At 40.0% G+C, this 19,962-nt stretch overlaps 1 protein-coding gene across 1 annotated transcript; it reads left to right on the top strand.

Annotated features, from left to right (window-relative positions):
• The first annotated feature begins 127 nt into the window (after window positions 1–127).
• LOC138956583 (hexokinase type 2-like) lies at window positions 128–17,143 on the top strand. Its single transcript, XM_070327907.1, has 9 exons — window positions 128–287; window positions 2,740–2,882; window positions 6,184–6,411; window positions 8,453–8,629; window positions 9,843–9,955; window positions 11,092–11,250; window positions 11,687–11,826; window positions 15,327–15,463; window positions 16,563–17,143. Exons 1-9 carry the CDS (start codon window positions 179–181, stop codon window positions 16,722–16,724), a joined length of 1,368 nt encoding a protein of 455 aa, XP_070184008.1. The 5' UTR covers window positions 128–178; the 3' UTR covers window positions 16,725–17,143.
• Window positions 17,144–19,962: the final 2,819 nt, after the last annotated feature.

Genomic DNA, 19,962 nt, shown 5'->3' on the forward strand with positions numbered 1-19,962 from the left:
GTGTACTAAGGATTTACATCTTATGAACACAGAAGAAAAAGACTGTACTTTAAAATCGAAATGTTACCGTAGCAGTCATTTGTTTTCTTTTCCGATCGTATTACATTATGTTTTATACTTGCAGGTTGAACAGTATTTGAAGGAATTTAAGCTATCACATCCAAAATTGAAAGAAATAATGAAGCTGTTAGACAAGGAAATGAGCAAAGGTCTCAAGGGAGACGCAGGGACAGCAGCGGACGTAAAGATGTATCCCACTTTTGTCGGCCCTTTACCACAACAGTCAGGTCAGTTGGTGAGGGTTGCAATGACCTAAAAACAAGTCGCGTAAAGCGAAATTACTACATTTAGTCAAGCTGTGGAACTCACAGAATGAAACTGAACGCACTGCATTTTTTTCACAATGACCGTAGTCCGCCGCTAGTGCAAAAGGCAGTGAAAGTGACGAGCCTGTTTAACGCGGTAGCGGTTGCGCTGCGCTGCATAGCACGCTTTACTGTACCTCTCTTCGTTTTAACTTTCTGAGCGTGTTTTTAATCCAAACATATCATATCTATATGTTTTTGGAATCAGGAACCGACAAGGAATAAGATGAAATTGTTTTTAAAACGATTTCGGAAATTTACTTGTAATCATATTTTTGATATTTTTAATTTTCAGAGCTTGTTTTTAATCCGAATATAACACAGCTTCTCAACCCATTGCATTATCGAGGATTCAGGCTGTTGCTGGCTCGTTATTTGTTTGGTTGCTGGGTCATTATCGAAAAATAACTAGCTCTACAAGTTTACAGAGGTAAAGAAGCAGAGGGGGGAATAAATACAAAAACACTCATGTGTGGAAGATATACTGTTTGTTATGTATGTAAGATTAAGTTAATGTATAGTGTTTATTACCAGTGTAATCCCTTTTTAGGGCTAGAGCTTGTTATACCACCGGCACGGTTGGCCTAGTGGTAGTGGCGTCTGCCCCGTGATCAGGAGGTCGTGGGTTCGAACCCCGGCCGGGTCGTAACTAAGACTTTAAAATTGGCAATCTAGTGGCTGCTCCGCCTGGCGTCTGGCATTATGGGGTTAGTGCTAGGACTGGTTGGTCCGGCGTCAGAATAATGTGACTGGGTGAGACATGAAGCCTGTGCTGCGACTTCTGTCTTGTGTGTGGCGCATGTTATATGTCAAAGCAGCACCGCCCTGATATGGCCCTTCGTGGTCGGCTGGGCGTTACACATGATTATGATTTGCAAGATCAAATACAAGATTTTAAATAGTTTCTTGAAAAATTAGGCTTTTTACATTTAGTCAAGTTTTGACTAAATGTTGTAACATAGAGGGGGAATAGAGACGAGGGTCGTGGTGTATGTGTGTCTGTCTGTGTGTGTGTGTGTTTGTGTGTGTGTGTGTGTGTGTGTGTGTGTGTCTGTCTGTCTGTCTGTCTGTGTGTCTGTGTCTGTGTCTGTGTGTGTGTAGAGCGATTCAGACTAAACTACTGGACCGATCTTTATGAAATTGTACATGAGAGTTCCTGGGAATGATATCCCCGGATAGTTTTTTTCCTTTTTTTGATAAATGTCTTTGATGACGTCATATTAAAACCGAAGGCTTATTTTAGTAAGTGTGTGGGTACAATGTTTGCGTGTAACGATACGATGTGAATATGCGATGTGAATGTTACTACATGCATGGTTGATTGATTGATTAATTGATTGATTTTACAGACACACAGTCAAGCTTGTAATTTCTCTTTTAGAGATGAATACAGATTATTGTATTGTATTGTATTGTATTGTATTGTAAGAGAGGTACAGAAAAGCGTGCTATCCTTCTCAGCGCAACTACATGTACTACCCCGCTCTTCTTGTCAATTTCACTGCCTTTGCCACGAGCGGTGGCTAACGATGCTACGAGTATACGGGCTTGCTGAAAAATTGCGGTGCGTTCAGTTTCATTCTGTGAGTTCGACAGCTTGACTAAATGTTGTATTTTCGCCTTACGCGACTTGTTTTTTCTTCTTTTGGACACGTGAATTCTGTTTCCTCATCGTTGTGAATTATGAAAAGTTATAAGCTGGACATTTCTACTGATGTTGACTGGATGTATCTGCCACACACAAAAACTACACGTGCACGCAGTCACACCATTTCATTGCATAAACTGCTGAAATTGAGATATAGTGCGTAGTTATACACCCTTTATAAGCTGTTTTTAAAATGATAATTCATTGAGTTCGATATGTCGTCTAAGACAGTTTTTAAAATGTACTTTCATTTGCCATTGAGCAGATAGGCGGGGAAATAGCTCACACGGTAGCGGCGCTCGCTTCAAAACCTGGTGTCGCTATCGTCGTGGGTTCGATCCCCACGTTCGATGAGGGATTTATTTCCCAGAGTCATCTTTGTGCAGACTCTCCTTGGTGGCCGAACACCTCCGTGTGCACGCAGCGCACGATAAACAACCCAAGTTCACAGCGACAGTCTCGGGGATAGAAACATGAATACACGCATGCAGGAATAATAATTTCAACATGGGTAGCGCCGTATTCTGTATGGCAGCTCGCTTTCCCCAGTGAGAAAGCAGCCCGAATTTCCATGAGGGTGACCTGACAGGACTATATGAAATTGTATCCTTATCTTATCCTCCTAGGGTATTTAAATAAGCATTAGTTAAAAGAGCATACAGACTTTGGTAAACTTCACGCCTTTATATAGGGTAATCATGAAAGTGTTTGTTTTTATCTTTCCAGATAAAGAAGAGTTTTTGGTTCTGGAAGTAAATCTCCCTCGTGTCGAGCTTGCCCTCGTGAGACTTCAGGACCATAATGCCAGTGTTATCGAGTCTGAGAATTACATTCCTACTACTGGAGTTCAACTCGACACTCTCGAACGGGTATACTTAATTGACTTTAGATGTGTTTGTTTTTATACTTAACAAAAACATATTGCAACAATGTGTGCACCCCAAACAAAGCATTCATGTCCCATATTATTTCATTTAAACTTGATGTGTCATTTGAGACACTCAATGTGGCCGCTCAATCAGGGTTTCCACAATTCGACCTGACAAAAACGTAAGTACCAATTAAAACATCGACAACAGATGAGAATAGGCACAACTTGGCAAAAGTTATCCAGAACATGTTGGTTTTGGATAGCATGGCTTCCATTATTCTTGTGTTTTGCCATTCCAAAACTGATGCAGGTTTCAATCGCATGAGCTGTAAAAACGGGAGGTGTTAATGTCAATTTGGAGGGGGACCTTGACATTTTGTTTTGGAACTTCCAGGATGATATGTGATGTGAATGTGCCAGACTTCAAAGTGGCACAACATTTGTAGAAAAAAGACTTAAGTGCCAATCATCGATGGCGACATTGTGAAGGTGAATAGGGAGAGGACGCCTTCCTTTGCTATGGGATTTAAAGCTGCAACCATGAATTGCTGACATCGCAATAGCTGGCTTACATGCAGGCGGACTGTTTGCACACACAAAAACACGCATATTTGGTCAGCTTTGCGCTCAGTCTGGCCCCTTTCAAGAAATGTCACCAAATATGTCCGTGTTATCCCATAGTATTCCCCCTTCTGCTTAGTTCCCTCTGTAAACTGGAAGGGCTGTTTATTTTTCGGTAAACACCCAGCAACCACAAAGTAACCACCCAGCAACAAGCCCGAATCTTGGATAGCTCATGGGTTTTGAAGCTACACTTTGTGGGCACTACTTTTAGCGACTGAAAAGTTCTAAACGCTCACATGTACAACACATACATATGTAAAGCAGACAACACAAACACACTGCATCAAAACTAACAACTTCAGGTTTCAACACCCGAAATCGAATATAAAATCCATGCATTTGGTTGTTTTCTGAATCAAAATCTACCTTGTACAAACTAGCAGCGCGAGCATGTTCTCAAGGCAAGTAACTCTCACATTGTGTTTAGAGACTAGAGTTGTTTAACTCCCTCCCGGATTTCTACAAGATTTCTACAAACCGGGGCACTTAAGGACTGCAACCTGTCGGTCAATTATCAAATATATGTTATTTCAAAAACAGAACACATGCAAGCAAATGCACACATCCTTGCATGTCAAGAAAATGAAACGGTTCCATACTCTGCCTTGCCTCAGAAAACCAAACTGCATACTGTATTTGACGTTGGAACACGGGGGCTACTCGTCTGCTACTCAATACCTCGGAAGAAAATGTGCTTAGCGATACCAAAACATGAACAAAAAAAGTATATGCCTTTATCCCCTCAGCCGAACAACGCCGTATATATATACTTGGTTTTATTCAAGACCAAACGAACTGCTGTAAAGTGTCAGCAGAACTGAATGATTTTCACGGAACTATTCAACCGCGCATTAATCACTTTGAAAGACTGAAGAAAGGATGAATGAATGGGTCACATACCTTGTCGCGGTGAATTGTAAACAAAACAATGCTCTCAGTTCCCAGTCATGAAAAAAATCGCTGAAGATCGCATTTTTTTGCTGATCCGCAAACTTCGTCAGTTATTTGTAATTGTCACTGAGACTCGGCATCTTACATCTCCAGACTCACGTCATGACTGTCATTTTTGATCGCATTTGTTTTCTTCAGTAAGAGAGAGCCCCAGTGTTCCCATTGCTTAGACTGCTTTTTGGTGTCAGCTAGGTTACCGTGACAAAACCCACGGTTTATCGATGGTCACAAATCAATGAACACAGTCAACAGAATTAGTTTCATTTCAAAAGAGATTGACATGCCATGGTGTATCACGTTTGCTTTTAATCTGGTGTCAAACGTTTTGCCATAGTGGCGAGTGTAGTAGATATGTTTCTCACAGTCATGTGTCAGTCAACCATAACCACATCATTCACCCTGCACAGTTTCATGGTTGCAAGCATGTTGGTCTTTCACATTTGGAGTCGTTGCCTTCTACCAGTAAGTCTGTACAATATCATGAATATTTGTACGTTTTAAACCATGTTATTACTCCTCATTGTAAACATTTTCCGAGGCATTGGGAAGTATATAATGTTCATTGGTGATCACTGATGGTGACATAAAAATGTACCCATTCTTCTAATAGACGGAAGTAAAAATCTGTACCAGTTTTGAAAACTGTAGCCAAATTCCTTCATGTGAAGGCTACGAATTTTCCAAGCAGCCCTCGTACACGATAATTCCTCCAGATAATATTCCCAAACGATGTGTAGAGACAAACGTTTGATAACGTCATAACCAGCATTTCGAAATGTTGAAGGCACTGTAGCAAGCGCATTTTTCAATCAAAATAATTACAATGTTGGTCAAATATTTCTTGACACAGTCTGGACTTATGTATTGCGTTTAAGATGAGGAACATTTGAAACAAATAAATTGTCAGTTAAAATTAGCCTTGAAGTTGACATTTTTATTGCAACAACAGATTTACAAATCACATTGTATTTTTTTCCTGAATCCAAACATATGTTGTGTGTAGATCAAACGTGTGCTAACAAACTTAATAATCAATGTTATGCACATTAGGTTCAAACGTATGTCACAAAGACATCTGGGTCAACCCCAACATTAATAACAACCTCGTAAAGAGTCTCTCTGTGAGAGCGTCAATGTTCATTCATCAGGATAGAACGTCAATTATGATTTTGGGCTGTTTGACCAATTTGAAGTCGGACTTTTGAATGTATTGAATGGAAATGTGATCAATTAATAGAAAAACAGCAGCTTTTTCTGTGCTAGTTGGAAAACAATTGAAAACAAGGACTGTTTGTTCAAATCTGTTGTGCGCGCTACCATGTGCAATAACACATTGAAAATATAGTTTTACCTCCAAGATCAAATACAGCGCATTTCCTGCACCAATTAGTCAAACGTAAATCTAGAGGTAGCTGTCAGTCGTCATTTGATAGCATTTCAAATTCAGGTATTGAAGACGTTGTACTGGTTGGTTTCTTGCAAACTCTATTCCGTTATAATCAAGGACCTAAGAAAGCACATCTAAATAGCAAATGTCCAAAGGCCTGAGGCAAGTAAATCTGTGTTTTATCGATTTTTGTTTAAGGCAATCACATTGTACCGCTCTAAGTTCACGTCTTCCGATATGCAGCAAATATGGCACTACCCTGTACCTGTTCAGTTTCATTCCATAAGGCGAACATCAAGACAAAATGTATTGATCTTACATTAATTATTGTTTTCAGCTGTCTGGTTTCATTGCAATGTGTATCATCAAGTTCACAAAGAAGAGGAAACCAGCAGGCAAGGAGTGGCCTTTAGCTTTGATTTTCCCCTTTCCCTGCCAACATGAGGGTCCAGACAGAGCGTGCCTTGTCAAATGGACCAAAGAGGTCACCTGCAACGACGTAGAAGGAAAAGAACTTCATGGGTTAATCCGAGGTGCCCTAGACAAAACAATTGTTCACATCAAGGTAGGACTTCAAAACCGTTTGTTTAATATCTCTCTCTCTCTCTCTCTCTCTCTCTCTCTCTCTCTCTCTCTCTCTCTCTCTCTCTCTCTCTCTCTCTCTCTCTCTCTCTCTCTCTCTCTCTCTCTCTCTCTCTCTCTCTCTCTCTCTCTCTCTCTCTCTCTCTCTCTCTCTCTCTATGTAAGAGCATGTAAAGTACTTTCCAAGAGGCTTTACTTGTTGTCCAGAATAAAACACTTCTTGAACAGGCATGGCAGGCAACTTTTCTTTAACGCTCACATTCAATCAACCATTGATTATGCGTCAACACTATGGGATTGTGCGAGTGCAAAAACTCTGAAACCTTTATTTAGTATACATAAAAGAGCAATCAAAGTTATTTTATTACAAGTCTCGGTTTCCAACGAAGACTATACACTTTTAAACATCCTTCCCCTTAAATCAAGACTCATGTACAATAAAGGCGTTTTGATGCATAAACTCATAATTGGAAGAACGCCTGCACCTCTTTCTTCTCAATTCACTTCCCACAATTTGAGAGACCCAACAAAAATGTATGCTCCTCGGCCTCGTATAGATCTATTTAAGTCCAGCCTACTCTTTTCGGGGACTAATCTTTGGAATTCATTTCCAAGCGGTCTCAGACATTCCGTCAATGCCAAGACTTTTAAAGACAGATATGTCTCATTCCTTATACATGGCACATTTCGTTCTCACTTATAGCCTGAACATGTTTATATTGTTGATGCCTTATTTTTACCTTTTACACGTTTCAGTAGATAAATGTACCTAATTAATGTCATAACATGACTTAATATGTTACGATGCTACATTGTTATTACTTGCAACGTAGTTGTTCCATTGATTCATCAGTTCACGGATGTTTTCTTCCCTCGAAGTTGCACACGTTTTACTTGCTTGAAACAATTTTCATTATGCCTTTGACAATAATGTGTCATGTTGGTTTGTATGTATATTTGTGTTTGTTTGTTTAGTCTGTTAATCGTTTGCTTGTTCGTCGTTTGTTTTTGTATTACTTCTTCATTTTTAAAACGTATCATTAGATTAAACCCTCCCATGGGCGAGGGCTGGATGTAAAAAAGCACCTGTTTGCTTATGCCATTACCCTCGTAAATACAGAATTTGTCATTGTCATTGTCATTGTCTCTCTCTCTCTCTCTCTCTCTCTCTCTCTCTCTCTCTCTCTCTCTCTCTCTCTCTCTCTCTCTCTCTCTCTCTCTCTCTCTCTCTCTCTTTCTCTCTCTCTCTTTCTCTCTCTCTCTCTCTCTTTCTCTCTCTCTCTCTGTCTCTCTCTTTCTCTCTCTCTCTCTCCCTCTCTCTCTCTATCTCTCTCTCCCTCTCTCTCTCTCTCTCTCTCTCTCTCTCTCTCTCTCTCTCTCTCTCTCTCTCTCTCTCTCTCTCTCTCTCTCTCTCTCTCTCTCTCTCTCTCGTCTGAAACCACCCATGCTGTAACTGACTCGGTAGTGTTCGAGTATAACATGGCTGATTGGCAGGTGACAGACTATAGTGCCATTTTGAACTGAAGGGCGATTCACTGCTGGCCGTAAACGACGGCGTATGAAGGTGGCCCAAAGCCGATCACATGAAGTTTGTCCGACAGATTGACAACATAAATGATCATAAACTAAGACTATAACAAAATCTCGTTCAATTTGCGCGTAATAACAACGGTGACAATACAGACCAAGTGATGAACTGAAGAAGTAGCAATGTTATCCATGATATTATCCTCGTACATATCGCGATCGTTTCGATCTCTCCCCCTTTTTCTCTCCATCGATCTGTGAACGGGCCGAAGGCTTTACAGTAAACCATTTCTTTCATCTCTCTCTGTTGTGTGATGATGCAGGTGTGTGTGCATGTGTGTGTGTGTGTGTGTGTGTGTGTGTGTGTGTATGTGTGTGTGTGTGTGTGTGTATGTATGTGGGTGTGTGTGTGTGTCTGCGTCATTGTGTATGGGTGTGCGTGTGCGCGTGCGTGCGGTTTTGTAAGTTTCCTTTTTTTTAAATATTCAAAAAAACAGAACAAGTCAGCGAAGAAGATTACGATCGTGGCCATTATCAACGACACCGTCAGTACCCTTGCATCAGCCGCGTACAACAATCCAGACTGTAAGATCGGACTGGTCGTGGATGGCGGACTCAACGCCTGTTACTACGAAAACGGGACACAGACGAAATGTCTTCAAGATGAGAAAGTGGTAAAGGCTTAGTTTGTTTAGTGGTAAAAGCAGTCGTACAAAGTCTTCCAACAACAAAGTTAAACAAGAAGAAAAATAAACATCGATGCCGATGATGATTGATGATGACGATCATGATGATTTCCCCAAATTATTATTTACCGGATTGTGTGTGTGTGTATATTTCAGTCAAAGTATTGAAGAGACCTTTACGTTTATGAAAATAACAGTTTGATTGACATTGATCGAACATAAATTCAAAATTGCCTTCGCGTATTTTGTGACCAGATTATAGAATGCACTCAGCGATCCTGTAGAAGGGACATCGACAGGAGACGTGCAATTTTGATAACTGCTGAATCCTTTGCTGTCAAATTTTAGAAGATGCTGGTGGAGGTTTTAAAACCAGAGAACGTGTTATTTTGGCTGCCCAATTTCAATTCATAATCGGATTGATTGTTCCAAATTTACCCTGATCAGTTCTCATGCGAAAGCCATTGACGGGTTTTCAAGGTGTTGTCGTGTCTTACATTTCAGTTAAGTCGATTATACTCGAAGATTAAACTAATTTCCTTAGCACAAGGTAAGTCTTTATAACAAATTGTAACAATGAAATAAAGTTTGTTTGTGTTTCTCCTGAAGACAGCACTCGAAAGATTGAAGATAATGGAGTCTTATTGAACTCTATTGTTGAAAACAATCAAGTAACAGTTGTATGTTGGCTGCTTGTATGTCTGGTTTTGATCACGCCCTGTAACATTTTAATTGGCTACAATGTACCCAGTAGCTATTCTCTGCCACACATGGCCTTTATCTAATTTCATGTCGCAAATACGGTTTGATATTCCGTCGATTCGGTCGCAAATTAGGAGTCAGCCATCACGGATATTTCTGAATCTCAGTACGTACATTGATCAAAGTTATCCAAATATAACAGTTACTTTCATGCATAGCAACTTATCTTTCTCTATTTTGTCTTAACATTAATCTGAACTTTGTTGAAACAAACAGGTTGGAGCCAAATGGATTGGTACATTGTTTCACCTCGATCACCTTGTATTCGTTTTGCCCGTGAGCCGATCGAGTCATGATCACACAAAGGCCACTGCTGTGGCCTCTAAGACGCTCATTTGACCTACCCCGCTGCACAATGTTATAACGACCACGTTATAACGAACGATAACATCACGGTTATTACTGTGTCATTGATTTTAAAGCTTATGTGTGTCCTCAGATGATTATCAACACAGAGCTGGGAGCACTTGGGGAAAACGGCTTTCTAGATTTCTGCAGGACGAATTATGACAAAGAACTGGATGAGTGTTCCAGCAGCCCTGACAGTCAGATGTAAGTTATCTCGCTCATATACATGGAGGGATTTTGAAGCACTTTACTGAGATTGAATGTCCTAGAATTAATCACCGTAATCAGCGTTGTTGCGAGCTTAAATTGAAAATTGAACATTGCTCCTGAACCTTGAGGGCATAAGGCTATACTTTCTGTCAGTATAATCCTTCAGATTGTTTTTGATTTTTTTATTGTCCATGTTTGTTTCATCTGATGCCTCTGTTTAATTATTATCATTGACAGTTATAGTAAATACAAGGCGATTCAAATTCCCCAAACAGCGGATTGTTACCAAAGATTGTCCCAGTGTTTATTGTATGTGTACACATTTGTATCGAGCTTTTCATATTGTGGGTATTGATTGCCACGGACTCATGGGATGGACCTTTTAAATGCAGTTGAATACGCTATTTTTACATGTAGCCAAATTTTGACTGATTGGTTTAACATAGGCAGGGAATTGAGACGAGGGTGGTGGTGTGTGTGTGTGTGTGTGTGTGTGTGTGTGTGTGTGTGCGTGTGCGTGTGTGTGTGTGTGTGTGTGTGTGTGTGTGTGTAGAGAAAACTGCAGGATCGATCCTCGGAAAACTTAACATAAGAGTTCCTGCAAATGATATCCCCAGACGTATTTTATTCTCTGTTTTGTGTGTTTAACTCTCTGGGATGACGTCATATCCGGCTCATTGTGAAAGTTGAGGCGGCACTGTCCCACCCTCAATTTTCGATCTAATTGATTGCAATTTTGATCGAGCAATCTCCAGCGAAGCCCAGACTATGGGATTACATTTTAGCTTGGAAACTTAACAATAATACATAAGTTCGGTTTGAATTCAAATTGCAGTAACTGATCCAAACATGATTTGTTTCGTATTCTTAATCATTTCCTGATTCCAAAAATAAATACATATTGTATGTTTGGTTGGATTAAAAACAAGCTCAGAAAGTTAAAATGAATAGAGGAAAGCGCTTTCCCATGAAGTGCTATGCGCTTCTGCCCTATACTGGCTTGTCAATTCAAGAGATCAGTGAGCTTGTCGTTAACTGTCGCAGTGCGTTCAGTTTCATTATGTGAGTCCGACATATTGGCTAAGTGTATTAACTTCCCGTCACGCGACTTGTCTTATAACTTTTTTCAGTTTGGAGAAGATGGTTAGTTCAATGTACCTTGGAGAGATCGTTAGACTGGTGCTTGAAGGACTGACAAGGAAGAACCTCATGTTTCGGTCTGTGCCCCTAGTGTGCAATTTGTTCCTCAGGGGCAGTTTCAACACTGATTATGTCATAGAAATTGAAAGGTAAATACTGTTTCTCTTGGTTCGGATACGCATTTCTTTAAATTGTTTACGTCATCTTGTTGTTGTTTTGTTAAGCAGTTGAGTAGGGTCAAAATAAGCGCGGACTTTAAAGAAATATGCAATATTAAACTTTTCTGATTCGTTCATTGACCAAATAAGCGCGAACAAACTCGCGACTTGCAATACTAGAGATCGTTCGATATTAATAATTGTCTGATTGCCTACTTGTGTGTGTATGTGTGTGTGTGTGTGTGTGTGTGTGTGTGTGTGTGTGTGTGTGTGCGTGCGTGCGTGCGTGTGTGTGTGTGTGTGTGTGTGTGTGTGTGTGTGTGTGTGTGTCCACAAGTCATGTTGTGATTATAATGTTTGTATCGTCCTTCCGCATGTCTCCTTTCCATGCACATTTCCAACTGAAAATCTGTACTTATGGTTGTAGTGACAACGAGGGGCCTCACCAAAGAACAAAGCAGATTCTGGATCATCTAGCAGTGAAAGACTACACAGACGAGGATGTCAAGAATGTTCGTCACGTCTGCAGTATTATCAGTGAGCGTGCAGCCTGCTTATCAGCCGCAAGTAGGCCATTCCCTTGATTTGTGTTCTTGAATGTAGTTGATTTGAACTTATACGCTCTCTCTGGTAGAAGAAAGTTCACTTATCCCATGACCTGCCTCTTTGTCTCTGTTAGCTGAGGAGGTGATTATTCTGAATATTCCATCACAACCATATGGATATCCCATCACAACCTAGTTTCGATCTCAACTGCCATTGGTCATTGTCTTTGATTTCAGAGTACAATTGAGTAATTTATAGAGGTCATCTGCATATTCCGAGTTTACAGATGGACTACTTTTTTCAACATACGACTGAAATTTGTTGTGGTGTCAAAGTCAATATCACGTATAGGTACAGGCCTACATGTGTCAATATTGAGAAAATAAAGAATACTTCATACGATACGCACATTCTGCATGGATTTAAAGAGCGGAGTCGAGATATTTCGCTGGCTGAAGCGACTGCATGGTCAAAGGCATGTTCAACGAGTATCGCGAGTGGGATGAAGGGACGATACTCCTTAATTTGTACACAGACAGCCATCTACACAGAACCGTGAGAGAGAGAGAGAGAGAGAGAGAGAGAGAGAGAGAGAGAGAGAGAGAGAGAGAGAGAGAGAGAGAGAGAGAGACTCAGACTCAGACTCAGACTCAGAACTTTATTACAAAAGGATAAAGGTTTTAGGCAAAGCCTATTCTTCCAACCTGTCCTTTATACAACACAAGCATAAAGACAGACGCACATTACACATATAAATTCAATCATATAAAATACAGAAACACATTGTACAGAATGCAACACAATGTGCATTTAAGGAATTACATAAGGAGAACTCAGAAAATTACGAAATTACATTGACATAGTTATACCTTTCATTTGGGAATAAGTTGCTCCGATCAGCTACACATCCGTTAACATTAGTACAAAATGTTTAACAAAATAACAATCGAACAAGACATTTCATTCACGAATGATGTGTGAACGTGACTGTCTCTTAAACATTTTCACTGAAGTTGCATTTCTTATCTGTTGGGGTAAGGAGTTCCAGAGAAACGCTCCCGAGAAGGCTAAGCTCGATTTGTAGAGGTCTATGCGAGGTATAGGAGGGATGAGAGAGAGAGAGAGAGAGAGAGAGAGAGAGAGAGAGAGAGAGAGAGAGCAATCAAAACACAACCCAGTCACCTGGTAGTTCGAAAACTCAATCTGAAACTGACATCAATTCTGTGCATAACTATGAAAAAGTTATCGTAGCTGGGAACCTGTTGAGATCCATTCCAACGCCAAACAAATTATCAGAAGAGTCACCATGGAGTCAAATCAAACGTTAGGTTTTCTCATTTGGTTATTTGCTTTGGCTTTAAGTGTATTGCTTCGATTGATAGCTGAATCTGCTTGCAACCGTGCTGTTCAAGACTGTTCGAACTGTCGTCTGCTACTGAGACGGGCTTGTGTGAATCCGAGTCGAGTAAACTGCGGGGTTCAGCGACAAATGAGGGAGTGGCATCAAAATGAAAAGAAGAAGACGAAAAGAAGTTGGAGATACAGTTAAGATATATGGGGAAGAGAAGAGGATGTGAGGTGCTAGATGTAGCCAACCTTAGGTGTTCAAACTCAAGACCGGGACAAAGTAGAAAGCGATGTACCGCGACCGACTCTCAGTACCGACATCCAACTTCCAAGCTTTATTGCTTAACGTCTACAACAGGCGAAGTATTAAAGCTTTGGCTCACCTAAACCCGACGACCGAATATGTAAGTGATCCACGTGTGAAAACCGAAACAGAACAGCGCGATGACAGCCAACATTTCTATCCCCGACTGACAAACAGTAACACTGCATGCGAACTGACTTGGGTCAACGATCAAACCAGCACGGCCCGAACTGAATTTGTTGCGCTGCCATTATCGTGCGCAATTCTGATAAAAATATAAACCCGGTATACCGAATTGAGTATAACGAAAGCCGATGTCAAATATACACAGGGATATTTTAAAATGACTTTCAAAATGTAAAAGCAGATAGCAGACCTTTCTATAAGCAATATGAATGACGGAATGTCCACATACAAGTCGAATGACGCCGTCCATTATGCTGACAAATGGGAACTTGCTTTGCGCATGAATTCATTGACATGAATTTCGACTGCGGAGTCTTTTGGCAAGCTGAAAACAGGCACGGGCAGGTTTTAGTGGAAAAAAGTAAGTGTTTTTAATGAAAACGTCGGAGTAATGGGATAAATAGCGTACACACCTCGTCCTGAATATCTTGCATATTTTCCCGAGGGTCGATTTTTATGTATTATCTCGCCAAAGGCTTGGTAATACATGACAATCGACCCTCGGGAAAATATGCAAGATAATCAGAACTCGGAGTGTGTAACCTATATATAAATTTGTGTTTATACAAAACAAAACTACTCAAAGAGGTCATTTTAAGTACAGTAATGAATGGACAGAGAAACGTGGGTCGATCGTAGTATGGAGGGAGCAGTAATGTGGAAGGGTCTTTAAGAGAAGAACCACTTTAACAAGAGATAAAATAAACGTACGGAACTTAAACGCACTTCACAGCAAGCTTGCAGCCACCATATTTTGTTATATAAAAAAGCTTTGCGCATCTGTATTTGTAGGCCGATATACTTAATTGTACAACTGTTTTCACGCGTAGAGTCTGTTTTGCATCACATTGACTGTGTGTAATTTGTAATTGCCCTAGGCACATTTGTACTTGCATGCTAAACAGCCATTCGAGCGAACTGTGTCATGTAATGTTGTCAAATGCTATTGCAAGTGTGTTCCATAAGGTTAGAATTGCTGATTTTCTGAAAGATTCCATCGTTCTGTAAACCTCATGTAAGGCGGAGTGGGGCTTTAATTGATTCAGATAAGGACACTTAAAGAAACTCTGACAATATCCAAAGGTGTAATGTCGTATTACTTAAACTAAGTTAAACAATATATATATATATATAAAACATCAGAAATTGTGAAAGAAACAATTGAAAGTCAGCAGAGACTTTCTTCCGAGATTTGTTAAAATCTCTTAGCAGAGATAGAGAGAGAAATAAGTATCCCTTCACAGACAGCCTATTGGGAGCATCAGACCCTCCTCAAGGGGGACCGAGATTTACAGAGCAAAGTCCCTTTGTGGGGGACGTATCGCAAGGTAATCTAGTCCTGAGGAGGACCATTGTATTTGTACCTAGACCAGACACGTGTTTCGACACTATTGTGTCTCATCAGTGGTCAGGTGGTACTGATGGCGAGAGTTGTCAACCCATGGTATCCAACTAAGAAGCAAACCATTCTCTGAATGGTAGCTTCTGTTGGCATGGTAGACTACCTGTATTAGTTTATCGTCTTCTTATTAATGCCCTTGATCAAAGGTAAGGTGTTGAGATAAAACAGCTAATTGTAAGTTCTTACTTTCCTAGGTGTGTTTTGCTTCTTCCTTCTTTATACTGTTTCAGTCCATGTCATAAGAGTCGTTGCTATGAAGTTCCCTTCCTTTTTAAATGCAAGGTTTGGCAACACTCATCAACCATGTCAATCTGTCTCCGGTCACTGTTGTTGTGGATGGATACATGTACCAGAGACATCCCCGTTTCCAGGTCATGATGTTAAACAAGACACGGGAGCTTGTCAACCCGGAACTCAAAGTGAGTACTTACTCACTACTGCTTTCATGTTCGGGACAAACTATCCCTGGTCAGAAACATTGAAAAAAACGAACAAAGTGTGGGAGACACACGTTTGTGAACGGCAGTTATTTGTTGGTGATGGTTAAGTTTTGACATAGTGGGGGAATCGGGAAGAGGAGCGTGGTGTATGTGTGTGTGCGTGCGTGTGTGTGTGTGTGTGTGTGTGTGTGTGTGTGTGGGTGTGTGTGTATGAGTGTGTGTGTGTGTGTGTGTGTGTGTGTGTGTGTGTGTGTGTGTGTGTGTGTGTGTGTGTGTGTGTGTGTGTAGAGAAATTCAGAGTAAACTACAGGACCGATATTTATGAAATATCACATGAGAGTTCCTGGGAATGAAATCCCCGGACTTTCTTTTTTTCGATAAATATCTTTGATGATGTCATATCCGGCTTTTTGTTAAAGTTGAGACGGCACTGTCACACCCTCATTTTTCAATGAAATTGATTGACATTTTGGCCAAGCAATCTTTGACAAAGGCCGGACTTTGGTATTGCATTTCTGATTGGAGGCTTACACATGAATTAATGACTTTAGTCATTAACAAACTACAAATTGTAATTAAAACCTTTTTTTTAACAATCTACAAACAAATCTACAAATTTCATATTATTCTCCATCATTTTCTTATTCCAAAAACATATATATATGTTATGTTCGGATTAAAAACAAGCTCTGAAAATTACAAATATGAAAATTATGATTAGGTGAATTCTTCACAAACATGCGAAGTGTCATTTCTTACAAAAAATTAAGGTGATATTTATACTTTAAGAATTCTGTTTCTCTTGATTGATTGTTGCGTGATAAACAAAAAAAAGGTTACATTCCTGGGCAGACTGCTTTAACATTTAGGGGGTAAAACCTTTAACCAATCCTATTTTGTCAAATAAGTCACAGCAAACATGTTCACCAAACGCCTCGTTAAGTTGCTTTTGACAGCGAGTAGGCTATATGTATCATGAATAAATGGTTGTATAAAAGCTTCTGTTATGGAAGCCATGCAGGTAACATCACTTGTGGACAAGATTCGTGTTAACTTATGTATATCCACTGTGTTTCAGTTCCACCTTGTAGGGCCAGAATTGAAAAGGTCCATTGGGGCAGCTCGCATAGCAGCTGCCGCACTGCGTTCAGGTAACTCACTCACAGATACGCCTGGTGCAACTCAGGACCGTGGCTCTTCTCACACTGAACCAGAGAAACCTTCCCAAATTGGTCTCTGACACATGGATCATGTGTTAGTGCGAAACAGGCAACAACTCTGCATTTGTACTACATGTACATTGAGAAGGACTGTGTGGTTTCGATTGTAATGTAACTGAATCACCAGTGACTACAATTAAAAGCTTTATTTTGTTGTAGTTTTGCAGTAAAACCTCAGTAACCTTTTGCAAAAAGTGTGCAAAACTGTAAAACAAAACCCGTAGCCACGTTCTGTAGTATCTCTAGAACACGATGCACTCACATATATCCAATATCCATGCAATATAGGGGTGAGACAGTCATTTACTATTAATTGCCTGACACAAAGAGGACACGTTTGACTGAAAAATGTCCTGTACAGTCCAATGAATATGAAAGTGACTGCTAACAAAAGATGAACATTAAGAACAACAATTGTTTGGGGATTTGTGTTTATATATACACCATATGTGCATGGGATGTGCATGATAATAAATAAAACATATGTATGCATTCAAATGCACTTAGGCATATGTGCGTGTGTGTGAGAGAGTGTGTGTTTTGTGTGTGTGTGTGTGGTTGTAGTCGTCTGAGTGTTGTCGTGTGTTAATTAATTGTTTGGTGAAAAAAGTGTGAGTCTCTGTGTGTATGTATTCGAGTGTGTGTGTGGTTACAAGTCTGAGTTTGTGTTTTTCGCGTGTCTGTGGTCATGTGTGTGTGTGTGTGTGTGTGTGTGTGTGTGTGTGTGGGTAGTTGTGTACCCCCGTTTCCACAGGTTTGGTTGCCTAAATCACCATAAGGCAATCATCCACACGTGGATGGCAACCTAAACTCTGGATGGCAACCTAATTGTGTGGATGGTCGCTTCATTTAACACCGTTAAATTGACTTTTTTTGACGGAAAGAATGTCATAACAATGTTCAAAATGACATTCTTTCCGTCCTCTATAGGCGACGAAATAGGTCAAATTTTGTGCATTTTTTAGTGCAAAATTCTTCGATGCCGGAGCGAGTACTGCACCCAGTGCTGTTGTAGTGCAAGTGCACTAGAAAGGCACTACACCCAGTGCCGCCTCTTAGGTAACCATCCACACTTTAGGTACGTGTGTTCCTGTGGTCGTCTGTGTGTGTGTGGTCAGCTGGGAGTGGTCGTGTTAGTCTTGTGATGTCTTATTATTAACAGGTTTTTGACAAGTTGACTGTGCAACAGGTTATTCAAGAGTATCCCATGACCTGCCTTTTTATATTTAGTCAAGTTTTGACTAAATATTTTAACATCGAGGGGGAATCGAAACGAGGGTCGTGGTGTATGTGTGTGTGTATGTGTGTGTGTGTGTGCGTGCGTGTAGAGCGATTCAGACCAAACTACTGGACCGATCTTTATGAAATTTGACATGAGAGTTCCTGGGATTGATATCCCCATACGTTTTTTTCATTTTTTTGATAAATGTCTTTGATGACGTCATATCCGGCTTTTCGTGAAAGTTGAGGCGGCACTGTCACGCCCTCATTTTTCAACCAAATTGGTTGAAATTTTGGTCAAGTAATCTTCGACGAAGCCCGGGGTTCGGTATTGCATTTCAGCTTGGTGGCTTAAAAATTAATTAATGACTTTGGTCATTAAAAATCTGAAAATTGTAAAAAAAAATAAAAATTTATAAAACGATCCAAATTTACGTTTATCTTATTCTCCATCATTTGCTGATTCCAAAAACATATAAATATGTTATATTCGGATTAAAAACAAGCTCTGAAAATTAAATATATAAAAATTATTATCAAAATTAAATTGTCCAAATCAATTTAAAAACACTTTCATCTTATTCCTTGTCGGTTCCTGATTCCAAAAACATATAGATATGATATGTTTGGATTAAAAACACGCTCAGAAAGTTAAAACAAAGAGAGGTACAGAAAAGCGTGCTATCCTTCTTAGCGCAACTACTACCCCGCTCTTCTTGTCAATTTCACTGTCTTTGCCATGAGCGGTGGACTGACGATGCTACGAGTATACGGTCTTGCTGAAAAATGGCAGCTACTTGACTAAATATTGTATTTTCGCCTTACGCGACTTGTTGTCTTTGTTAGCTGAAGAACGGAATACGCTGCGTATTCCATGGGTAACAGAGCGTATTTCATGGTTACCGAAGGAACTTTTTGTTGTTTTCTGCGTTTGGTTGCAAAACTATTACAAATCCATCTGCAAACACGGTTCGTCGCCTTTCTAAAACGTATTGATTAGAGACAGCGTCATTATATCTTTTAAATGTAAGTGACAAAATGCCTTTCAAACAACACATGTACACATATTATGTTTTACCAAACAATTACAAATTAAAAATCAAAACCAGAATACTTTTGAGAAAAATCAAAACAAATCAAGGTGGAAAACTCTGGTTGTCAAAGCCAATGTCGTACGTTTACAGTCACGCATTCAGCTCATTTCAAGTCGTTCTAAGACAATCTCGTTAGTTTAAGTACTGCTGACAAGTTTTGGCATTTGTTAATTATCCAAAATGTGCCGTTGAAGCACTACAATTATCCGTAGCGGTTAATATGCAATCTGAAAGCGTCTCCGACACGCACCACCGGTTCAAAGGTCACTGTGTAAGGTTCAAGGCGAGTAACTTTCGAACAAGGTAATCATGGATGAATGTCAGCCGCAAAATTATTATCTAACTGAGCTTTTTCGACAAGAGAAAACTAAAAATGAAAGTGAAGGCCCTCTGTTTTATTCATTTGTTATTGTTCAAATTCAGTAACTAACGCGGAAAATAGAACTAGCTTCGTGCATGAATAATGTTATGCGGAAGGTCTTGGCGAGAAAAAAACAGGCCCCATGAACTTGGTGTTAAACAAGTTAGTGTTGTTGGTGAAAACGTTGTGGGCAAGGGATACAAAGCTTACAAACTTCGTGTTTGGTTTCCAAACTGATACGAACTGAACGTTATCAACTTAATTTACCTCGAACTGTGAGATCGACAGAACGTACAGTACACACATACGAACGGAGCGACTCAAAAACCGACGAGTCGATACTGATCCCCAAGCTCCAGAACTCAAGTGTAATATTGGAAGCCAAAATGTATAGTTTTACCACAGAAGATAGTGAGTCCGGCTAGCTCAGTTCATAGAGAGCCTTATTGAAAATTTGTTACGTTGGTGGTCACGAGTTTAATTAAATCTCTCGCGCAGCAGGCAAGAGCATTTTTCAATAGTTTATTGTGTGTGTGAACTTGTTCAATATTTTGTTTAACTTCTACTTCTTTTATGTTATAC

This window comes from Littorina saxatilis, unplaced genomic scaffold (assembly GCF_037325665.1).
Source record: "Littorina saxatilis isolate snail1 unplaced genomic scaffold, US_GU_Lsax_2.0 scaffold_1230, whole genome shotgun sequence".
Classification (NCBI taxonomy): domain Eukaryota; kingdom Metazoa; phylum Mollusca; class Gastropoda; order Littorinimorpha; family Littorinidae; genus Littorina; species Littorina saxatilis.

Bases quoted from the DNA above. Each gene is read 5' to 3' on its own strand.
- LOC138956583 (XM_070327907.1), top strand. From the start codon at position 179: ATGAAGCTGTTAGACAAGGAAATGAGCAAAGGTCTCAAGGGAGACGCA. The intron at 288-2,739 runs GTCAGTTGGTGA...TTATCTTTCCAG, and splicing joins CCCTTTACCACAACAGTCAG to ATAAAGAAGAGTTTTTGGTT. The intron at 11,251-11,686 runs GTAAATACTGTT...TTATGGTTGTAG, and splicing joins TATGTCATAGAAATTGAAAG to TGACAACGAGGGGCCTCACC.